At 44.0% G+C, this 19,775-nt stretch overlaps 1 protein-coding gene across 1 annotated transcript; it reads left to right on the top strand.

Annotated features, from left to right (window-relative positions):
• Positions 1-327: 327 nt before the first annotated feature.
• Positions 328-19,480, top strand: LOC139153133 (uro-adherence factor A-like). The gene is made up of 4 exons (XM_070726730.1): positions 328-359; positions 11,073-11,151; positions 13,525-17,474; positions 19,348-19,480. Exons 1-4 carry the CDS (start codon positions 328-330, stop codon positions 19,421-19,423), a joined length of 4,137 nt encoding a protein of 1,378 aa, XP_070582831.1. The 3' UTR covers positions 19,424-19,480.
• Positions 19,481-19,775: the final 295 nt, after the last annotated feature.

Genomic DNA, 19,775 nt, shown 5'->3' with positions numbered 1-19,775 from the left:
AATTTGTTTATGGAGAAACCCTTATATACTAAATTACATTAATTTTTTAAAGAACAGAAACTGTTGGAAAATTAATTTCTCTGTATAATAAATAAATAAATAAATAAATACTGGTTGACAATTATGAGACTGGATATTCCAGGTTTCTTATTAATTTGCTCAGGGAAGCTGTGCTAAAGTAATTTTATAAAATAGATTTTTTCTGAATGTTTAATAAAACAATAAAAACTAAGCTACTTCTAAGCATTCCATAAATAAAGTAAGTTATTTCAGATCAATTATGCTTCAACTGGATAGAGCCCAGAATGGTCCTCTGAATCTGCAAGCATGGAGACAGGAAAGCTAATGCTCAGAATGAAGTAAGTTTTTGAATGGACACACACACATAACTAAAACAAAATATCGACCAATAACTTGAACCTGCAAGGACGGTATCAGATAATTAAGGATCAGAATGAACTAAGATTTGCAATAAATGTCAAATATAATTTTTTCAACATGCAAAGAACAAAGAAAAAAGAGAAAATGACAAGATATTGACAAGCATCAAGGAAAAATGGAACTGCTTAATTCATTCTTTGCATTTGTCCACCAGCATCAATACCAGGAAAAACTATATAGATTATCTAAAAACTAGATAATGAAAACAGCAGATCTGGAGGCACCTAGAAATGAACAAGACAATTAATTAATGCCACCTTGGGTTTGTTAAACTTTACTTCCTTCTTTGATAAAGTGATTAAATTAGAGGATAAGGAAATGCTATTGATATACCCAGTTTTCCCGAAAATAAGACCCAATCGGAAAATAAGACCTAGCATTTTTCAGTATGCTTGTAATTTAAGCTCTACCCCCAAAACAAGCCCCAGTGAACTGTCAGCCAGATGGATGCACTTAGTACCCTATTTCCTTAAAAATATGATCTAACCAGAAAATAAGCCTTAATTCATAATCTTGGCACAAAAATGAATATAAAGACCCAGTCTTATTTTCAAGTACACAGATGGTATACTTGGACTTCAGCAAGGCATTTGACAAAGTAGATCACAGTCTATTCTCAATGAAGGATAGACAATACACCACCAGATTCACAGTTGGCTGACCAATCACACTCAGAATATAGCCCTCAATGGAGCTACATCTACATAGAAGCATGTAGTATTATTCTGTCAAGGCTCAAAGTTCTTTTCTTTACTCTTCAACAACTTCACAAACAATCTAAACAAGGGAATAGAAAGACCTCATCAAATCTGCAGATGATACCAAGCAGAGGGGAATTTTAAAACACTTTAGAAGATATAGATTCAGAAGGATCTTGATAGATTAGAAAAATGGGCCTATCCAGAAAGATGCAGTTCAATAATGAGAAAAATAAGGCATTTAGGCAAGAAAAAACAAATATACAAGTATAGAATAGGTAATACCTGGTTCAACAAAAGTTATTATGAAAGAGATCTAGGAATCCTAGTGGACCACTAATTAATAGGAAACAGTAGCATGCTGTAGTTGTCAAAAAAAAAGCCAATGCATTTCTAGACTGCATCAACAGAAGAATAGCATCAAGATCATGAAAATAGATACTACTGCACTATACGTGAAGCCACATTTAGAATGTTGCATCCAATTCTGGTCACCATGATAGAAAAAAAGTTCTGAGACCCTTGAAAGATTGCAGAGAAGAGCACTCTCAGATAAGAGGTCTGGAGGCTAAATAATATGATCAATAATTGAGGGAGCTCGGAGAGGGGCGGCATACAAATCTAAGTAATAAATAAATAAATAAATGTCTAGCCAAACAAAGAGAAGGATTAGGGCTGACATGACAGGTGTCTTCCAAGACTAAAGTGGTAATCACAGATGAGGAAGTTATTTTCTAAAGATTGTTAAAGATCCTATTATTAATGAGAGATTTCCTGACAGTGACAGCAATTAAGCAATGGAATAGCTTTTAAAGAAAAGATTGGACACTCAGTTGTCTGGGATGGCACAAGGATTCTTGCCTTGGGCAGGAGATTGGACTAGAAGATCTCTGAAGTCCCTTCCAGCCCTGTGATTCAATTAATAAACAAAATATGTATTTTGAATAAACATAAACAAATATATTTGTGGAGAATGAGAAATATATGTTAATGATATATAAGGGAAGATGGGGGGGGAAATCAATGGGTTGAGTAATTGGATATGTTGCATTTAAAAAAACACTACAATAATGAGAATCTGAAAAATTCTCACTAATGACTGCCAGGGGTAGGAATAAAAAAATTATGAATAAAGAAAGATAGGCATGTGAGTGTGTGTGCTTAGATAAAAATAATGTAAAAATGCATCAAAAGAGCATGGCTATCAGAAGTGATATCTGAAAAACGATCTGGCAGGTATTTTGGAATACTGTATCTTTAGCAGTGTATCTGAAGGTGATGACTAGATTTTCATACCACTTAATATATTATTTTCATACCACTTATATTAAAATCTCAATACTGTGAAAAGCTCAAGAAGACACATGTGTCATCCCCCCTAAATTAGCTTCAGTAACTGTCCTAAAATGACTATATTGCTATTTGTTTGAGATATAAATGCTAATTAATCAGTTAACAAAGTATAAAATACACTTGCAAACCTTTATTGCAAATCAACCCATTTTAATTATATTGCTGTCAGGAGACCTACTTAAAAACATACTGGAGTAACAAAATGGAAGTGGTTGACATGAATTCTCAGTTTGTCTTAACAGGAAAAGTTTTAAAAGGATTTTTCTTTTAAAAAATGCATCACAATCTAAAATACTGAAACTCTACATGCAGTTGTACTGAAACTGAATGACCTGGAATATTCAACTTCTTTTTCAAACAATGCTAAAACAGTTTGGTGGCATGATGTGGTAATCTTTTTGCTGGAGAGACGGAGTAACGACACGGACACAAGAGCTGGATTTAAAACTGGGTCATTTTTATTAACATAAATTTGCATAATTTATTCATTACTTTGCATAAATTAGCATAATCAACTATGACCCGGAAATGGACCTGCAGGGTCAAACAAATACTTCCGGGGCGGAAATGACGTTATGCCAAAAACATTCCTGGGCAACTCATGGGCGTATCTCGATGCAAGTCCAGGTGAGGGACCAGACCATCACCTGCGACCCTGCCATGCTTTGCATGAGGGGGGTCCCACCGGCTAACCCGAATCCGGGAATTAAAGGTGCAGGACCCAAAGACAGGTTCCCCCCAGCTGCTCAGGCAGACACTCCCTCCATGAGCTTGCGGAGAACCTGTCAATCATCCCCAAAGATGCCCAAGGGAGAACGCGCGGTTGCTAAACCACCCCAGTTTTCCGCCCCTAACCTGCCACGGAGCGGGGGTCAGATCTCTATCTTGGCCCCCCGACTCCCCCCTCTAGCTGCGCCAGCTCACGCAGAGACCGCTGCAGGTCCTGTAAGAAAATGGCGTTCCCCTGTTCTGACAGGTGAACGCCGTCGGCCCGGTAAAGCCATGGCCGGTCTATTGTGATAAGGGGATGGGCCACTACAACCTCACCTAGCTCCCTCACTGTTTTACCCAGAGCCCTATTCACCCTACGTCTCGCCCGGTGAATGGCCCTAAGGGAAGAGGCGTCCCTCCACACAATCCTAGGTAGGATCTCTGACCACACCACTTGCGTGGTGGGCCATACCTCGCGAAGCCTTCGCAGGTCTTCGCGTGCCTGGATGATCAGCGCCAGGCCTCCCAGCATGCACAGGTCATTGCCTCCTAAGTGCAATACCAGCCACCTGGGTGCGGCCACAGGACGCTGCCCACCCAAACCCACCTGGGCACGACCCCGAGGAGCCGCCCCCACCACACTGCCGGGCGCAGCCACAGAATGCTGACCGCCCAGCAACGCTGGTAGGAGACCCTCCCACCGCATACCTCTCCGGCCCATCCAGGCAACCTTGACCCACTGCCCCAGGGACAGCTGGGTCCCGATGGCGCTCCTGGCTGCTGAGCGGCCGGCCCAAAATATCATGCTGTGGCCACACAGCAGCGCCGTCGGTTTCGCGTTAGCCTGGGGACCTGCAAGAGGACACACACAGAGAGGTTACCTAGCCTAAGCCCTGCCTAGGATCCTCAGTGGGCCTAACATAACCCAAATATGCCGCTGACCGCCAGCGGCCGATCTCCCGAATCCGATGGGCCGGGAAACCAGAAAGTGCCGCGCTAGTGGCGGCGCCGATGCGGAACGAATGCGTTCCATAACCGGCGGGATCCATGCCTACCCAGGCCATTGCCCTGGACACTAGCACCCAAAATTGGTAACGGGTCAAAGGGGTACCGTCCCAATGCCTAAACAGGTACCCTTGCCCTGACCCACGCAGACCACAGTAAAGCTGTAGGGCGACCACCGGACACACCGACTGGTCGGCAGCCGCACTAAGCTGGATGGTAACCCCTCTGTGTAGCTGATCTGTCTTAGACTGCCTTACTACAAGGGACACCCCCCCTTGTCTAAAGGCCAGATCAGCAAACTGGAAGGCTCGGAGCGAAGTGTCAGCCTGAGACGAAGCCATGGCCTCGCTGACCCTGAGGGCCCCAAAAAACATGACACAAGTCGCTGCCCTAAAAAGACGGGCCTCGTACAATGAGGCACACAGACTGTCAAAAACCCCGTTAATTAAAGACAGCTGCTCCACCGTCAGAGCCCGACGAGTGTCACCAGGGGCCCCCGCTTGCTCCCTCAGCCAGCCTTCCAGCATCTTCCGGATGCGAAAGTCACCCGAAAAATCTGCAAACCCCCCCGCCTTGGACAGAAAGGCGAGGCCGGCTAACCTGGACCGGATCGTCCTAACTGACAGGCCACGCTGCCTAAGCTGGACGCAGAACTCGGCCAGGTGCTCTACGGGGACTGGCCAACAAAGCTGGTAACCCCTGCCCTGCCTAAAATCCCCAAACTCCTTACCTGCACGCTGGTATGCCCTAAGGGTGCCGGGCGCTACAGACAAGGAGATTGCCCTGGATGCCTCATCTCTCCACCACTCTGGATCCCCCCCAGACTCCAGAGGTGGCCGGGGAACTCTTCTGGCAACTCTCGGGCCCACGGGGCCAGGGTCCGAAACCTGGACAACTGACCACGGGACAAGGCATCAGCGACCCCGTTATCCAACCCGGGGACGTGCCTAGCCAAAAACAATGCGTTTAGGGACAAGGACCTGTGCACAAAATGGCGGACAAGCCGCATGATCCTGTCGCTCTTAGGGGACAGGGCATTCACCACATGGACAACCGCTAGGTTGTCACACCAAAAGTGCACGGTCTTGTCCCTAAACTGCTCCCCCCAAAGCTCCAAGGCCACTATTAAGGGGAAGAGCTCCAAGAACGTCAGGTCCTTAACCAACGAAGAGGCATTCCATTCCGGAGGCCATGCCGACCAGCACCACTGGTCACCTAACACTACCCCGAAACCACAAGTCCCCGCGGCGTCAGAGCAGAGCTGCAACTCAGCTTCCAAAAGAAGCTCGTGCCTCCAGAAAGACAAACCATTAAACCTGACCAAGAAATCCCGCCACACGCCAAGGTCAGCCCTGACCCCAGCGCAGAGGCGGGTACGATGATGGGGCAAACGGAGCCCCTTCATCGCGTCATACAACCTCCTGGAAAAAGCCCTACCAGGAACAACTACCCGACAGGCAAAATTAAGAATGCCTGCCAATTCCTGAAGCTGCCGTAGGGTAACCTTCCGGCAGCCCAGTACCTCATCAAGCTTCCGTCTAATCTTGAGCAACTTCTCTAGGGGCAATCTGGAAGATTGTTCCTCCGAGTCCAATTCAATACCCAGGAAGGTAATCCTGGTAGCGGGGCCCTCGGTCTTCTCAGAGGCTAAAGGCACCCCCAAGTGAGCACAAAGGGCTTCAAAGTCCCGCATCAGAGCAAAACATTGCTCCGAATGTGCAGGCCCCGCCAACAAGAAATCATCAAGGTAGTGAACGACCGTACCCAGACCACTCTGCCTCCTGAGCGCCCATTCCAAAAAGGTGCTAAAACTCTCGAACAGAGAGCACGAGACAGAGCAACCCATAGGTAAAGCTCTGTCCACGTAATAACCACCCTCGAAATGGAAGCCCAACAGCTCAAAGTCGTCTGGGTGTATGGGGAGGAGCCGGAATGCCGACTTAATGTCGCATTTCCCCATAAGGGCTCCTGTCCCACACTTCCTAACCATAGTCACGGCCGCATCAAAGGATGCGTACCGGACTGAACACAGCTCGTCAGGAATGAAGTCATTCACTGACTCCCCTTTTGGAAAAGACAAATGGTGAATCAACCTAAATTCACCACTCGCCTTTTTGGGGACCACACCCAAGGGAGACACACGAAGATTCGGGAAGGGCGGCTCCGGGAAGGGCCCGAGGACCCTGCCCTCGGCCACCTCCTTCCGAATCTTCTCCCTAACAATGTCTTCATGACCCACAACCGACCTAAGTTGTCAGACATGAAGGCCCTCCTAACACCCATGTAAGGGATCCTAAATCCCTCCGAGAATCCCAGCAAGAGAGCGGCCGCTCTCGGGCGAGGGTGGTAGTCGCCCAACCAACCCTCAAGCACTTGCAAATTGATTGGGCTGGGCCCCTTTACCCCCAACAGGTGGGGGAGGCTTTGGGGGACCCCCGCCCTTCTTTTCCGCCCCCTTCTTGGGGCGGGGACACACGGCTGCGGAATGGTTCCCCCCACAACTCCCGCATGCGTGACAAAACCTGCAAAAGGGGCGAAAACACGCCCCCTTTGCGGCGAACTCGTGGCACACCAAAGAGGCCCCTTTCCCGACTCCCCCCGCCGCGGCCTTGGCCGGCGCGGGCGTCATGGGCTCCTCTTCCATAAAGTGACCGCTGTTGGTCCTATCACAGCCTTCCTTCCCTGACATATGCGTGGCCTGGAACCAAAGGTCCGGGACCACCATATCCCAGGGCAAGTAGGGGTCATGGGCAATACGCATCCTAAACCCCTTATCGTAGTGCCTCCATATTGTACCTCCGTACTCAAAGTGGGCTCTCGCTATGAGGTCGATGTATTTCAGCAAGGCAGCGGCCCTACCCGGCTGCCTCTGAATTACCACCGACGCGAAGGTCAAAAAAGCGTACAGCCAAGAGCTGAAACACTTTGTGACCTTCGTTTTTTTAACCTTCTCCCCAGGCACCACCTCCTTGTCCTGTTTGGGGACCTCCCTGTTTAAAATGGAGAAAAGGTCGACATACTCCCCCCGCCAGATTGCTTCCTTCACCGACGGGTGGAGGTGATAACCTAAAGGTGTCGCGGGCAACCCACAAGGGATGGCCCCAGGCTTGATACTGGCGAACGGGTCCCACACCGTGGTGGCCCCCGACCCCAGCACACCAAGCCCCGGTGGATAAACAAAAATGGGCGGTGGCATAATGGCCGGCGGAGGAGGGATCCAACCCCCCACCCCTGCCCCAGGTGGGAAAGATACCCCTGGCGCCCCTACTGGCGGGGCCGGCGGGGACCAGACCTGCCCACATGTGCTCGCAGTGGCCCCCATGAAGCTGTTGCCACTCCCCAATGCGGGCGGGATGAACCCGGGACCCTGCACGGGAAGGAGCGGTGAAGTGCCTGCGTGTGGTGCGACCTCACCTGCCCCGTAAGGGGTAGAAGCCATCCACGGGGGGCCCATCCGTGCTGGGCCCTGGAACGATGACCACTGCCCCGACTGGGCCGTCTGCCCAGCGTGGGCCAGCTGCGTGGTGTGGGCCACCTGCCCCTCCTGGGCTGGCTCCTCTTCGGGGTCGGTGCCCCATGCTGCGGCGGCAGTCATGGGAAGCCCCTCCGGGCCTGCACCCGACCGCCACCGCTCCAGTTCATCGAGCCGCTCCAGGACCCTGGCCCAGGAGAGAGAAGGGGAAACCTCGGTTTGAGGGACTGTGGGCATAAATCCCACCCCCCCTGCCGCCGGGACCACCCCCGGGGGCCCCTCTGCCGCAGCCTGAGCCCGGGCAGACGGCCTGGCAGCCCTCCTAGGCCGCACCACTGGTTGGGCCGGGAGGGCCTGAGCTTGCTGCTTTTTAGGGGCCATGTGCCTAATTTAGTGTATTCTATTTTTTACAGAAAGAAATAAAAAGGAGGAGGGAACAACCCCCAAAGGCCTGCACCCACGAGGCAAGGCCTGCCCTATGCAGCAGGCCTCACCAATGCCAACCTCAAGAGGACGAACCTCCTCCCCCACCAGCGGTGGCAGCAAGGCCTCACTGCCCACCGCTTGATACCTAGGCCCTTTATAGGCAGGGTCGCACCCTCCCAGGTACCCCTGCCGCCAAAGGAAAAGCCCCCAAGACCCCCGACCACCGGGGCGACTAAGGCTCCAAACCAGAGCGGAGACCAGCCGATGCTGGCTCCGCTGACCACTGAGCTTCTCCTGCCGCCAAAACGCCTTCCAACGAAGCCTTCTCGCCCGACTCCAGCCACTCAAAATGGCGGCCGCACACGAGGCCGCACTTAAAATGGCCGCCGCGAGCAAACAACAAGTGTCTGCTCGTGGCTCTGCTGTCCGGGCGAAAAGGGAGAGCCCCGGGCCTGCTCGCCCTTATATAGGGCAAGCAGGCCCCGCCCGGACCAATCAGCAGCCGGGCCAATCAGGCCCGAACTCCCGAGCGAAGTCTCGCATCGCGAGACTTCGCCCGGGATTCAAAATGGCGGCCGCCATGAGGGTCCGGTGTCTCCCGGTCCCTCCAGCAAAGCCTGCCACCGGGTAAGTCCGGCGCTGCAATTTAAAAAAAAAACCATTGTAAAACCCAAAATCTGTATTGAATGCTATAGATCATTTTCAATTTTGGAGGACTAGCTTCCCCAAGAAAATAGCTGAATCATTCCAGAACATCCGGGGGGGGGGGGGGGGATGACCTGTGTTTCAAGTATGGGTTTCATTATAGCTGGTTTTTATGGCTGGGTTGCTTAACAACCATCTGCATTTATCATCTGCTGATTGATTATATTATATTGGGTTTTTAGCTTGTAGTTTTTAATTAATTAGATTTGTTTATATGCACTGTTTTATATTATGTCTTGTGAGCCGCCCCAAGTCTTCAGAGAAGGGTAGCATACAAATCTAATAAATAAATTAATTAATTAATTTATGATGGAATGGGAGCTTTAAGGTCCATAAAGCATCTGTGGACATTATAAAACTCTTGTGCTACAATCTGATCATTTATTTGCTAATCATGCTATAACTCTTCCACAAAGACAGCGTAAGCTGCTTTAATTCTGCTTTTCTTTTCATTTCTATTATATAATTATACAGCAGAATGTTTTCTGAAATGTTTTACAGGTTGAGTGTGTAACTAGATTTTCAGGATAATTGCTTTGTATATCAAAGAATTGCTTTGTATAGCAGCAACAAATCGATTCAATATCAGGAGCTTTAATTTCCACTTACTTCTCAATCATTGCTTTATTGCTTAGTTCAAGGGTGCAAAAACACAGCCTCTCTTCCCAAAGCTCAAGGGACAAAACAAAGGGCTGTTTTTAAAAATTCTGGTGTATATGTGTGCTGGTGTATGTGTGTGTGTGTATTTTAAGGAGTAAGCATTCCACAATAACTTACGATGGTGTTTAAAACACTTATTTTAATTCCCGAAGTCTTGTCATCAAGAGCTTGCTAAAGTTGTTGAGGAAATAGATATTCTATAACCCTGATAGAACTGGTCCTAACCAGGAGAAACCAACCTCTGGAATGTGTGTATGTGTGAACACACATACATGTGCAGCAGAGACCCAAAGACCAGCTGGCCAGTGAGAGGCAGGTCAACCCAACACTAGCAATGAAGAGCCGGGGTGGCGCAGCAGGTAGAGTGCTGTACTGCAGGCCACTGAAGCTGACTGTAGATCTGCAGGTCAGCAGTTCAAATCTCACCACCGGCTCAAGGTTGACTCAACCTTCCATCCTTCTGAGGTGGGTAAAATGAGGACCCAGATTGTGGGGGCAATATGCTGGCTCTGTTAAAAAGTGCTATTGCTAACATGTTGTAAGCCACCCTGAGTCTAAGGAAAAGGGCGGCATAAAAATTGAATAAATCAATAAACACAGCAAGAGTCAGATCTTTTTCTTTCATGAGCTTCTGTTTCATCATTTGCAAGGAAAGAGAAGACCCCAAATAAACACTACAGATATGTGACCTGAGGTGAGAGTGCATGTGCCAGCAGAAAGGGTTCTGCATGCCACCTTTGACCTGTGTGCTATAGATTCACCATTACGATACTAGATTCCCCATCATCTTGAAGAAAATATTTCATAATTTACCCTGTGAGGGTTTAATCTCCTTAGTAGATTTTCTATCCAGAGCTGATGTAGTCACTCTATTCCAATCCTCGTATACTCGGAGTCTGTCATTTTGTGGAAGTTGGTCTAAAAAAGAATGGTGGTATTGATGTGTACTGTAAACCTGAACAAGTATAGAATCGTTTTTATTTCTTGAATAGAATCAAAGCTAGTGTCAATACAGTACAAGTAATTAAGATTTCTCTGCAACGTGGTTTAAAATGATGTAATTGTCAACAGACAATTATTAAGTCTGCCTATGATGGTTTTATTCATCCAGGATAAATCTTCTATTAATAAACTTATATATTTATCCCAATTCAAATTAATTTAAACATTAATTTTATTTTTAATAAACTGATGCAGCGCCTTAAAGGAGGCAATTAAATAATATTCTCATGAATTGTTAATATTATGAGATTCAGTTCTGGATTCTTTCCGAGTTTTATTTATATAGCTATACCTCTTTTTATCTTAAAAAAATTAGTATTGAGCCTTTCGCTTCCCTTCCCATTCCCCTCATCCTTCTCCTTTTTTACCTTTTCTTTCTTTTTTGGTATAGTAATTACAAATTCTGGTATTTTAAAACTAAATTTAGAATAATTTAATTTAATTTATAAGATAGCATTTCTTTTGTTAGTTCTATAATGTTTTTCAAAGACTTTAAAAACTTTCCATTATGCTAATGTATACCTCTGAATTCTTTGGTATCTGATAAAGATGAGATTGCCTAGCAGACTCTGAAAATGTTTGTGTCTTATGTATTTCAGCATTAATATTATTGGGCCAGATCACTTCAAAACTTCTACAGAGTTATCTGAGACAGACCTGGAACTAGACCAAAATGAGGTAATCCACTAAAGAAGTTAGCTTTTACAGTGTTTTCCTCCAAATTAGAAATGAGCAGGTCATCATTACTACAATTGAGAAAACATTATGATAATGTCTTTGGTGCCTTTTATGCTTTAAACTTATGGCAATAGCTTATATATGACAGCTTTCTGCCTTTTATATTTAAAAACCACAGCAACATCCATTTCAGTAATGTTTCATTTGAAAGTTGATACTATTTATAAATTGATCCCCAAATTGTTCTGCAGGGGTGTGCCAACCGCCCTTAATTACAGGGTAATTAGTCCAAACCTCTGAACCGATTTAACTGTTGTTCATAAGATCATACACCATAACATCCTTCCTGTTAGTGACTACTTCACCTTCAACAACAACAGCACAAGAGCACGTAATAAATACAAACTAAATGTAAATCGCTCCAAACTAGACTGCAGAAAATATGACTTCAGCAACAGAGTGATCAATGCCTGAAACTCACTACCTGACTCTGTTGTTTTTTCCCCAAACCCCAAGATCTTCAACCTTAAATTATCTACTGTTGACCTCTCCCCTTTTCTAACACGTCTGTAAGGGGCGTGAATAAGCGCACTATTGTGCCATCGTCCCTGTCCTTCTGTCCTATTATCCTTTTTATCACCTCTTTATACTTTGTTATGTTAATACAAACTATAATTACCAGATGATATAATTATATATCAGATGATATAATTATAATTACCAGATGATATAATTATATACCAGGTGATATAATTATAATTACCAGATGATATAATAATAAAACTATAATTACCAGATGATCCAGATTGTAGCGATTGGTCTAGACCTTGTTCTAATTCCAGATACCCTCCAGATAAGGCTGCCAAGTCTCAATGTCTGCCTTCACTGCCAGCATTTCTTTGTCCCAGTATAGTTCTTTTCTGCCGAAGACAACTTCTAACAATAGAAGGCACAAAGGAACAGGGTATCTGAGGGTATATAGGCCTGCAACAGGGCAGCCTCTATGACGGCATTTAATGCATCTGTCTCCACCATAAAAGGCTTCAGTGGATCAGGATGTTTCAGGATAGGGTCTGAGATGAAGGTGGCTTTTACAGCAACAAGGATATCCTTCACTTTGCCCCAGTGGAATTTCACCCCATTCTATAACACATTCAATATGTGAGTCCCATTGGGAGTAGAGCGGCATAGAAGTCAAATGAATGAATGAATGAATGAATGAATGAATGAATGAATGAATGAATGGTTTGAATGAATGAATGAATGTACATGAACCTATGATAGTAGTTCACAAAGTACAGAAGCCATTGCACACTTATATGATTTAAGGGATGCCATAATTGCTTCCAGCTCTGCTTCCAGCTTTGTGGGGCTTAGTGGGGGAGTTACGGTCACTGAGGAATACAATAGTTGTTTGTATGAAGTGACATTTCAAAGTGCACCAAAACAAACCAAATAGTGTCTCCAACAAGTACACCTTCCCCCAGGGGCTGGTTATACAGTATCATCTTCCAGCTATTCCTTGTAATAAAGGGCAGGGCTGTTTCATTACATCGCTACTCTTCTCTGTGCTTCTTTCCACTCTGCTCCCACGGATTGTGTGGGGGAAGGATCTGTTCAGCGGTGGGCTACTGCCCAGACGATGGGGAATGCGGTGTAGTAGTGAAAATGGAGCTCCACCCCAGAGCACCCAATTTGCAGTGAAAGATGTTGAAAGAAAATGTAGGGCATCCTGCATAAGCCACACCCACAGTGTGATAGTAAAAAATTTAGTAGCCCTTCACTGGATCTGTTCCTGGACATAAGTAATCTAGAGCCTGTCATCTCTGCTAGTTCTCTGCAGCTTCTTTTCTCCAAAGGAGGCACCCCAGGAAATGGTTATTTGTTTTGTTTGTTTGATTTCTAGGCCACCTCCTGAGACTCAGGGCAGTTTACAACATAAGTAATGTATAACAAACGTGTTGGAAATTGGGGGGGGGATTTAACTAAAATTAAAACTAACACCAATAAAACATTTTAAAAATCTTATCAACCTTATTGAATTTGGGTGAAAGTATTATTGCCGAGAGTTTCCTGAAAAAAATTAGAAAGTTTAAACCAGACCAGATTAAGTCAGATCAGATTAAGAATTAGCATGCACAAATACTAGATCTCTATTTATTAATGTGAATTAGCAGTTTAGTGCAGCGAGAACAAAACAATTCTATTTATTTAATTTAATGTTTTTTCCCCTTGAGTAGCCTTATAAATCTGAAACAGTACATTAAGTAGGAATCCAGACTTTGGGTCTTGCAAGCAAAAAAGGATATTCTTCAACTCCAAAAGATAACTCGAAATTTTAATATAAGATAATACTATTTTCTCCAACTACAGGAGGATGATGATTTTTATATTGAAGCTGAGGTACAAACATCTAATGTGGAAATTCCAGAAGGAAACAGATGGCGGTGGTCACGACTACACAAAGAAGTCGAGTTGCAAACTTCCATTATTTCAGTACCCCTTGTAGAAGCAGAGGCTGAGGCTGAGGCTCAGTTTCAGACTTCATTTTCAACCAAACCTACGGAAGCCAATGTTCATGCGCAAACTTCATTTGTCTCCCTGCGGAGCCCAACTCCAGTTAATACTGATGCCCAAATCCAAACTTCATTTGCAGAATTAAGAAGACTATGTGAGGCTGAAGCTTTCGTGCGAAGATTGCTGCTTTCTTCATCAGAAGAAAAGAAAATCCAGGAGCAAACATCTTTACTGTCAATACATGGAGAAATGGAAGCTTGGAGGCGAACTTCGCCGGTAGCAATACCTGAAGAAAAGGAAGCCCAGGTGCAAACATCACTGTCATCTTTACCTGAAGAAAAGGAGGCCCAGGTGCAAACATCACTGCCATTTTTACCTGAAGAAAAGGAGGCCCAGGTGCAAACATCACTATCATCTTTACCTGAAGAAAAGGAAATCCAGGTGCAAACATCACTGCTATCAATACCAGAAAGAGTGGAGACTCAGGTGCAAACATCACTATTATCCCTTCCTGAAGAAAAGGAAGTTGAGGTGCAAACCTCATTTATTTCCTTGCCAGAGAGGGAGCCTGCAGAATTTTTGACAGAGAGTGTACAGACCCAACCTTTGTATCTAGAATTGTTAGAGAAGATTGTATCTTTGCCAATATTAGTTGAGGCTAAAGTGCAGACTTCACCTACTGATATATACATTCCTCCACAGACAGACATGCAAGTACAAACTTCATTTTCAGACTATACATTAGAGAAGACGGATGTATCTGTTGAGAAAGAGCTCCAGAGCAAGTTGTCATTATACCCTACATATATTAATGCTGAAGTCCAGACTTTACCTGTGGAAGCACCCCCTGGGAATGATTGGCGTACTGCTCGGTTGATTGCTGAGGCCCAGGTTCAGACCTCTTTTATATCAGGGACAGAGTCACCTGAAATCCAGGAATACCCCTCAGAGCTTGAATTAGAAAAAGAAGAGTGGGGAGCTCCTTTGCCCATAGAAAAGAAATCTCTCCCTTTTCAATTGACTGAAACGTCTGCCCAAACATCGGACACCTTGATTCGGGACTGGGACAAGTGGCGCTTATTACACCCACAAGCTAGTGCACAGGTCCAAACCTCAGCTGTTGAATTGTTAAAGCAGCTTTCTTTACTATCACAGATTGAGACCATGGAACCACTTTCTCATGCTGAAATTCTAAAGAACGTTTCTTCATTATCGGTCGCTGAACCCGAGTTGTACAGGTCAAGTCATGAATTAATGCGGAAGGCTTCCTCTTGGTCAGATATTGAAACCCAAGACAGAATTTTCAGTGATGAGCATTTGGGAAAACGTCCCTTTTCAGCACAAGCATTACCAACCTCAGAATATGAACCTGCAGCACCATTTTCTTCTTCGCTGTTCAAAAAAGAAGCTGAAGTGCAAACATCTGATTTAGAGCTAATGAAAAAGCTCTCTTCTTTGTCACAGACCGAACTCCGGGAGCAGTACTCCTCTTTGTCCCTGATTGAGGCTGATAGTGAAAATCAAGAGGTAACAGAAGGAAAGGAGTACCTTATCACCCCACAAGTAATAGAAGCTCAGATCCGCAAATGGTATAATGAGCTTCCAGAATTTCAAACATCAGCTTCTCAAACTGCTTTCAAAAAAGACCATCTTTGGTCTGGAACAGTTGACAATGAGGTACAAACATCATACGTCGAAATACCATTTAGAAATAGGTGGCGAGCATCACGCCTGCAGGCTGAAACTGAAACTCAGACTTCAGAACTTGAATTGGCTGCAGACGAAATAGAATCTCAGAGACAACCCTCCTTACTTGAAATATGGCAAGCAAGAGACTTAGCTGATGCCCAGAGGCATAGTTTAATATTAGACTCACCCAAGACAATGGAGTTGCCTCCTCCATTAGTAGTTGATAGTGAGGCACAAACATCCCTGTTTGACATCTGGAAGGTAAAAGAACAAATGGATGCTCAAGTGCAAACTTCTGCCAGTGAATTGTCAAAGCAAGGAATTACATTTCCTTCTGCAGAACAGGTAGACAATTTGACTCAGACCTCATTTATTGATACATGGAGAGCCAAAGAATTGGTTAACATGCAGCAGCAGACATCTGAAACTGATTTAGAGGAGGCAAAACTAGCACATTCTCAGCAGCTGAAAGCTGATTTTGAAATGCAAACATCTTTGGAAGATATATGGAGGAAAAAAGAAAAAATGGATACCCAAGCACAAACTTCCTTTATTGATATAGTAGAGGGAAATGAAGAACCCTCTCTTGTATTTCAGACTGGTGATGCTCAAGTGCAAACATCAGATATCGCTATTCCCCCAGATTTGTATGCTGACTTTCAGCAGCAGACTTCACTTGAACTAGAAGAGCCATTCCCACCCTCAGAAAGAGAAATCCTGCCACAAGTGTCTCTACTTGACCTATGGAAAGCAAAAGAAGAGTCTCATCTAGTGTCAAAAATGGATGCTCAGATGCAGACCTCAGATACTGAGATGCTTCAGGAGGATTTGTGGCATCCATCTCATAGATATGCGGATTTTCAACAACAGACTTCACTTGAACTAGAAGAGGCAAAAATTGAAGCATCACAAATGGATGCCCAAATACAAACCTCCCTCCTCGACATATGGAAAACAAAGGAACTGAATAATGCACAGATGCAAACATCTTGGATTGATTTTCCAGAATCTACCGAAAAAATGTCTTTCCCCTCTGAATCTGAGATCCCAGTTCAACCATCCCTGGTTGAAGAGGCAGAATCTCTTCCTCAAGGCCAAGTCACTGCCGAGGTACAGACCTCTTCCACCGAAATATGGAGGATAAAAGATGTAACAGACACTGAAATTCAAACTTCCCTATCCTATTTGACTCCAAGTATTCAGCTATTCCCTGTCTCACAACAGACTGAGAGCTCAAAGCAATCCTCTACTCCTGAAACATTGAGGGTGACAAAGCCAACGGAAGACCAAATAAAAACCACTATGACTGAACTTCCAGATGCTCAAATCTTCTTGACTGATATGCATGCTCCAGAGGACCTTCCAAATGTCCAGAAACAATATCCTGGGAGCCCGCTACGAAGCTCCCCATCATTTGTAGATGAATTGTCCACCCGATCACATATGGATGCATCTCATGCTCCTGTACTCCACAAGGAATTGCCTCTTGCTCCATCACACATGGAAGTATCTCCAGCTCCTGTACACAGACATATATCTCCTGCCCCTTTGAGTACCAAAGTGTCTCCTGCACCTTTGGGCATTGAAGAGTTTCCTACTGTGTCGCACATAACTGCGTCTCCCTTTCTTCCATTCATAACTGAGTCTCAGGGTTCGTCACAAGCCTCCAGTCCAAGGAGACCATCAACTCCTGCATCAGGATTCACAAAAACGGAGTCTTTCCGCCTAGAACACAGCAGGGCTCTGATGCAGAAATCATTGCTCGAATTATGGACCATGAGAGAGGAAGCAGTGCTTCAAATGCAAAATGCCAATTTTGGCCAATCTTTTGAGGAAGATTTGAGATTATTTCCAAAGCTAGTAGAAAGTCCAATGAAATTTCCAGATGTTAAAATACAAGATGGGAAAAAAACAGATCAAATTTCTACAGTGGAAAAGAAGCCAAAAACTCCTATATTTACTGAAGCTCAGGTTCAGACTTCATATGTTGACATACCACGAGGAAAGAAATGGCGTTCCTCTCGCATATGTACAGAGGCACAGGTGCAAACCTCTTCACATGAAATACGTGTGAAAGACAGGTTTCCAGCTATACGTGATCATACAGTAGCCAAAAGGTAAGGAAAAAGAGATTGGTCTACTACAACCTTATGCCATATATTACATTTTTAAACCTTTTTTTAGGACTAACAGATAAATAGATGAACATGGTGTCGCTTGATTAAATGATTAAATGTGGTGAGACCACATTTGGAATACTGTACTGTGTTCATTTCTGGAGACCTCACCTACAAAAACATATTGACAAAATTGAATGGGTCCAATGACAGGCTACAAAATTGATGGAAGGTCTTAAGCATAAAACTTATTAGGAAAGACTTAATGAACTCAATCTGTATAGTCTGGAGGACAGAAGGGAAAGGGGGGACATGATTGAATTAAATATGTTAAAGGGTTAAATAAGGTTCAGGAGGGAAGTGCTTTTAATAGAAAAGTGAACACAAGAACAAGAGGGCACAATCTGAGGTTAGTTGGGGGAAAGATCAGAAGCAACATGAGAAAATATTATTTTAATGAAAGAGTAGTAGATGCTTGGAACAAACTTCCAGCAGACGTGGTTGGTAAATCCACAGTAAATGAATTCAAAAATGCCTGGGATAAACATATATCCATCCTAAGATAAAATACAGTTAATAGTATGAGAGCAGACTAGATGGACCATGAGGTCTTTTTCAGCTGTCAGTCTTCTATGTTTCTATTTGAGACTGCAAATAAAAGATTTAATGTAAAGGGCTTCCCTATAAAAATTACTCTCTGTGCACACCAAGCTAAAGATAAAAAATTTAGATATACTTTCTTCTGACATTTTTGTATTGAATGTGCAGACAATTTTATATAATATGTAGAAAAATATATAGGAAAGTAAGAGTCCTTACATTTTATATGGCATTGGATATTATTTTCTCCATTCAGTCAAGTTCTGTTCTTAGAGACTGCATGATTTTATCATGCATCATTTTATAGACTTCGATCAAGTCACCTCTTAAACACCATCTTTCAAGGCTGAAAAGACCAACGCGTTGCAACCTGGTTTCATAAGGGAGGTGCTCCATTTCCTTGATCATTCTTGTTGCCCTTTTTTGCACCTTTTTCAGTTCCATTATATCCTCCTTGAGGTGCGGTGACCAGAACTGTACACAATACTCCAAGTGTGGTCTCACCATTGATTTGTACAGAGGCAATACAACACTTGCCTATTTTCGATTCCCTTCCTTATCATGCCAAGCATGGAATTTGCTTTCTTTACTGATGCTGTACACTGGGTTGACATCTTCATTGAGCTGTCTACTAAAACCCAAAGATCCCTTTTTTGGGTTGTCTCAGAAAGGTTGGTCCCCATCAGTTGGTAGGTAAAATTGGGGCTCTTTGCCCCAATATGCATAACTTTGTACTTGTTTAGGTTAAAATGCATTTGCCACTTTGTTGCCCACTAACTCAATTTTGAGAAATCTTTCTGGAGCTTCCGACAATCTGTTACACTTTTCACTATCCGGAACAATTTAGTGTTGTCAGCAAACTTTGCTACCTCACTATTTACTTCTACATCCAGATCATTAATGAATAATGGTCATCTCCTATGGTAACATTACAATAGTGTTATTTGTGTTACTATTTGATACTCATTTCAGAGGGATCGAGAACAATAATAAACAGTAATCTGTACTCAGACTAATAATTTATTTTTAGAGTTTCAAGCAGTATAATAAGTCAGATGCTTATATTATACATAGGAAAGTTTTGTTCAGAAACAGATTTGTTGAGTGTGGTATTGTTCCAAAACAGACAAAACCTGTTTGATTGAAAATGAGAACATAGAAAGTAGATTCTCTCTAATCTAATTTTAGATTGACTAAGAAGTGGGGGGTTTTCATTGTAAGACATAAAGGGGACTAAACTATTTCTTTCCTCCCCACCCCGTTCCTGGAACAGCAAAGTACCTAAAGGACCAAGGCGAACAGCACCTCTGGCTGTGCACTTACACATAAAGATGGCTGCAAAGCATTGACCTGACAGTGAAAAAAATAAGGAATACTTGAATTTAAAGAAATAAAAGATTACAAAATACCACAAGCATCAGCAGTGATTTTGTCTGTAGGCAATATGCAAGTTTACATTTATATGATACATGTGAAAAAACATGGATGTTTGATTTTTTAAAAACATTTCGTGTTTGGTGATCAAAGCTTAGTCAAACAGTAGAAACTTGGAAGTAGCATAGCAAGTGCTGATTCCATGCTGACTGATTTATGGTACACTTTATACAGGAGCCAATGCAGATTTGTTATTTGATATTACCTGAGGATGAAGATAGAATGGTTTATGGTTGGTTGATAACTGGCTGATAACTGATAAGAAAG

This window comes from Erythrolamprus reginae, chromosome Z (assembly GCF_031021105.1).
Source record: "Erythrolamprus reginae isolate rEryReg1 chromosome Z, rEryReg1.hap1, whole genome shotgun sequence".
In the NCBI taxonomy this organism is placed as follows: domain Eukaryota; kingdom Metazoa; phylum Chordata; class Lepidosauria; order Squamata; family Dipsadidae; genus Erythrolamprus; species Erythrolamprus reginae.
Note: the sequence above shows the minus strand (reverse complement) of the source record. Positions and strands in the feature narration are given on the sequence as shown.

Excerpts from the sequence above, each read along its gene's own strand:
- LOC139153133 (XM_070726730.1), top strand. The coding sequence starts at position 328 with ATGGAGACAGGAAAGCTAATGCTCAGAATGAA. Across the intron at positions 360-11,072 it reads AAGCTAATGCTCAGAATGAA|CATTAATATTATTGGGCCAG; the intron begins GTAAGTTTTTGA and ends TATGTATTTCAG. Across the intron at positions 17,475-19,347 it reads GATCATACAGTAGCCAAAAG|CAAAGTACCTAAAGGACCAA; the intron begins GTAAGGAAAAAG and ends TTCCTGGAACAG.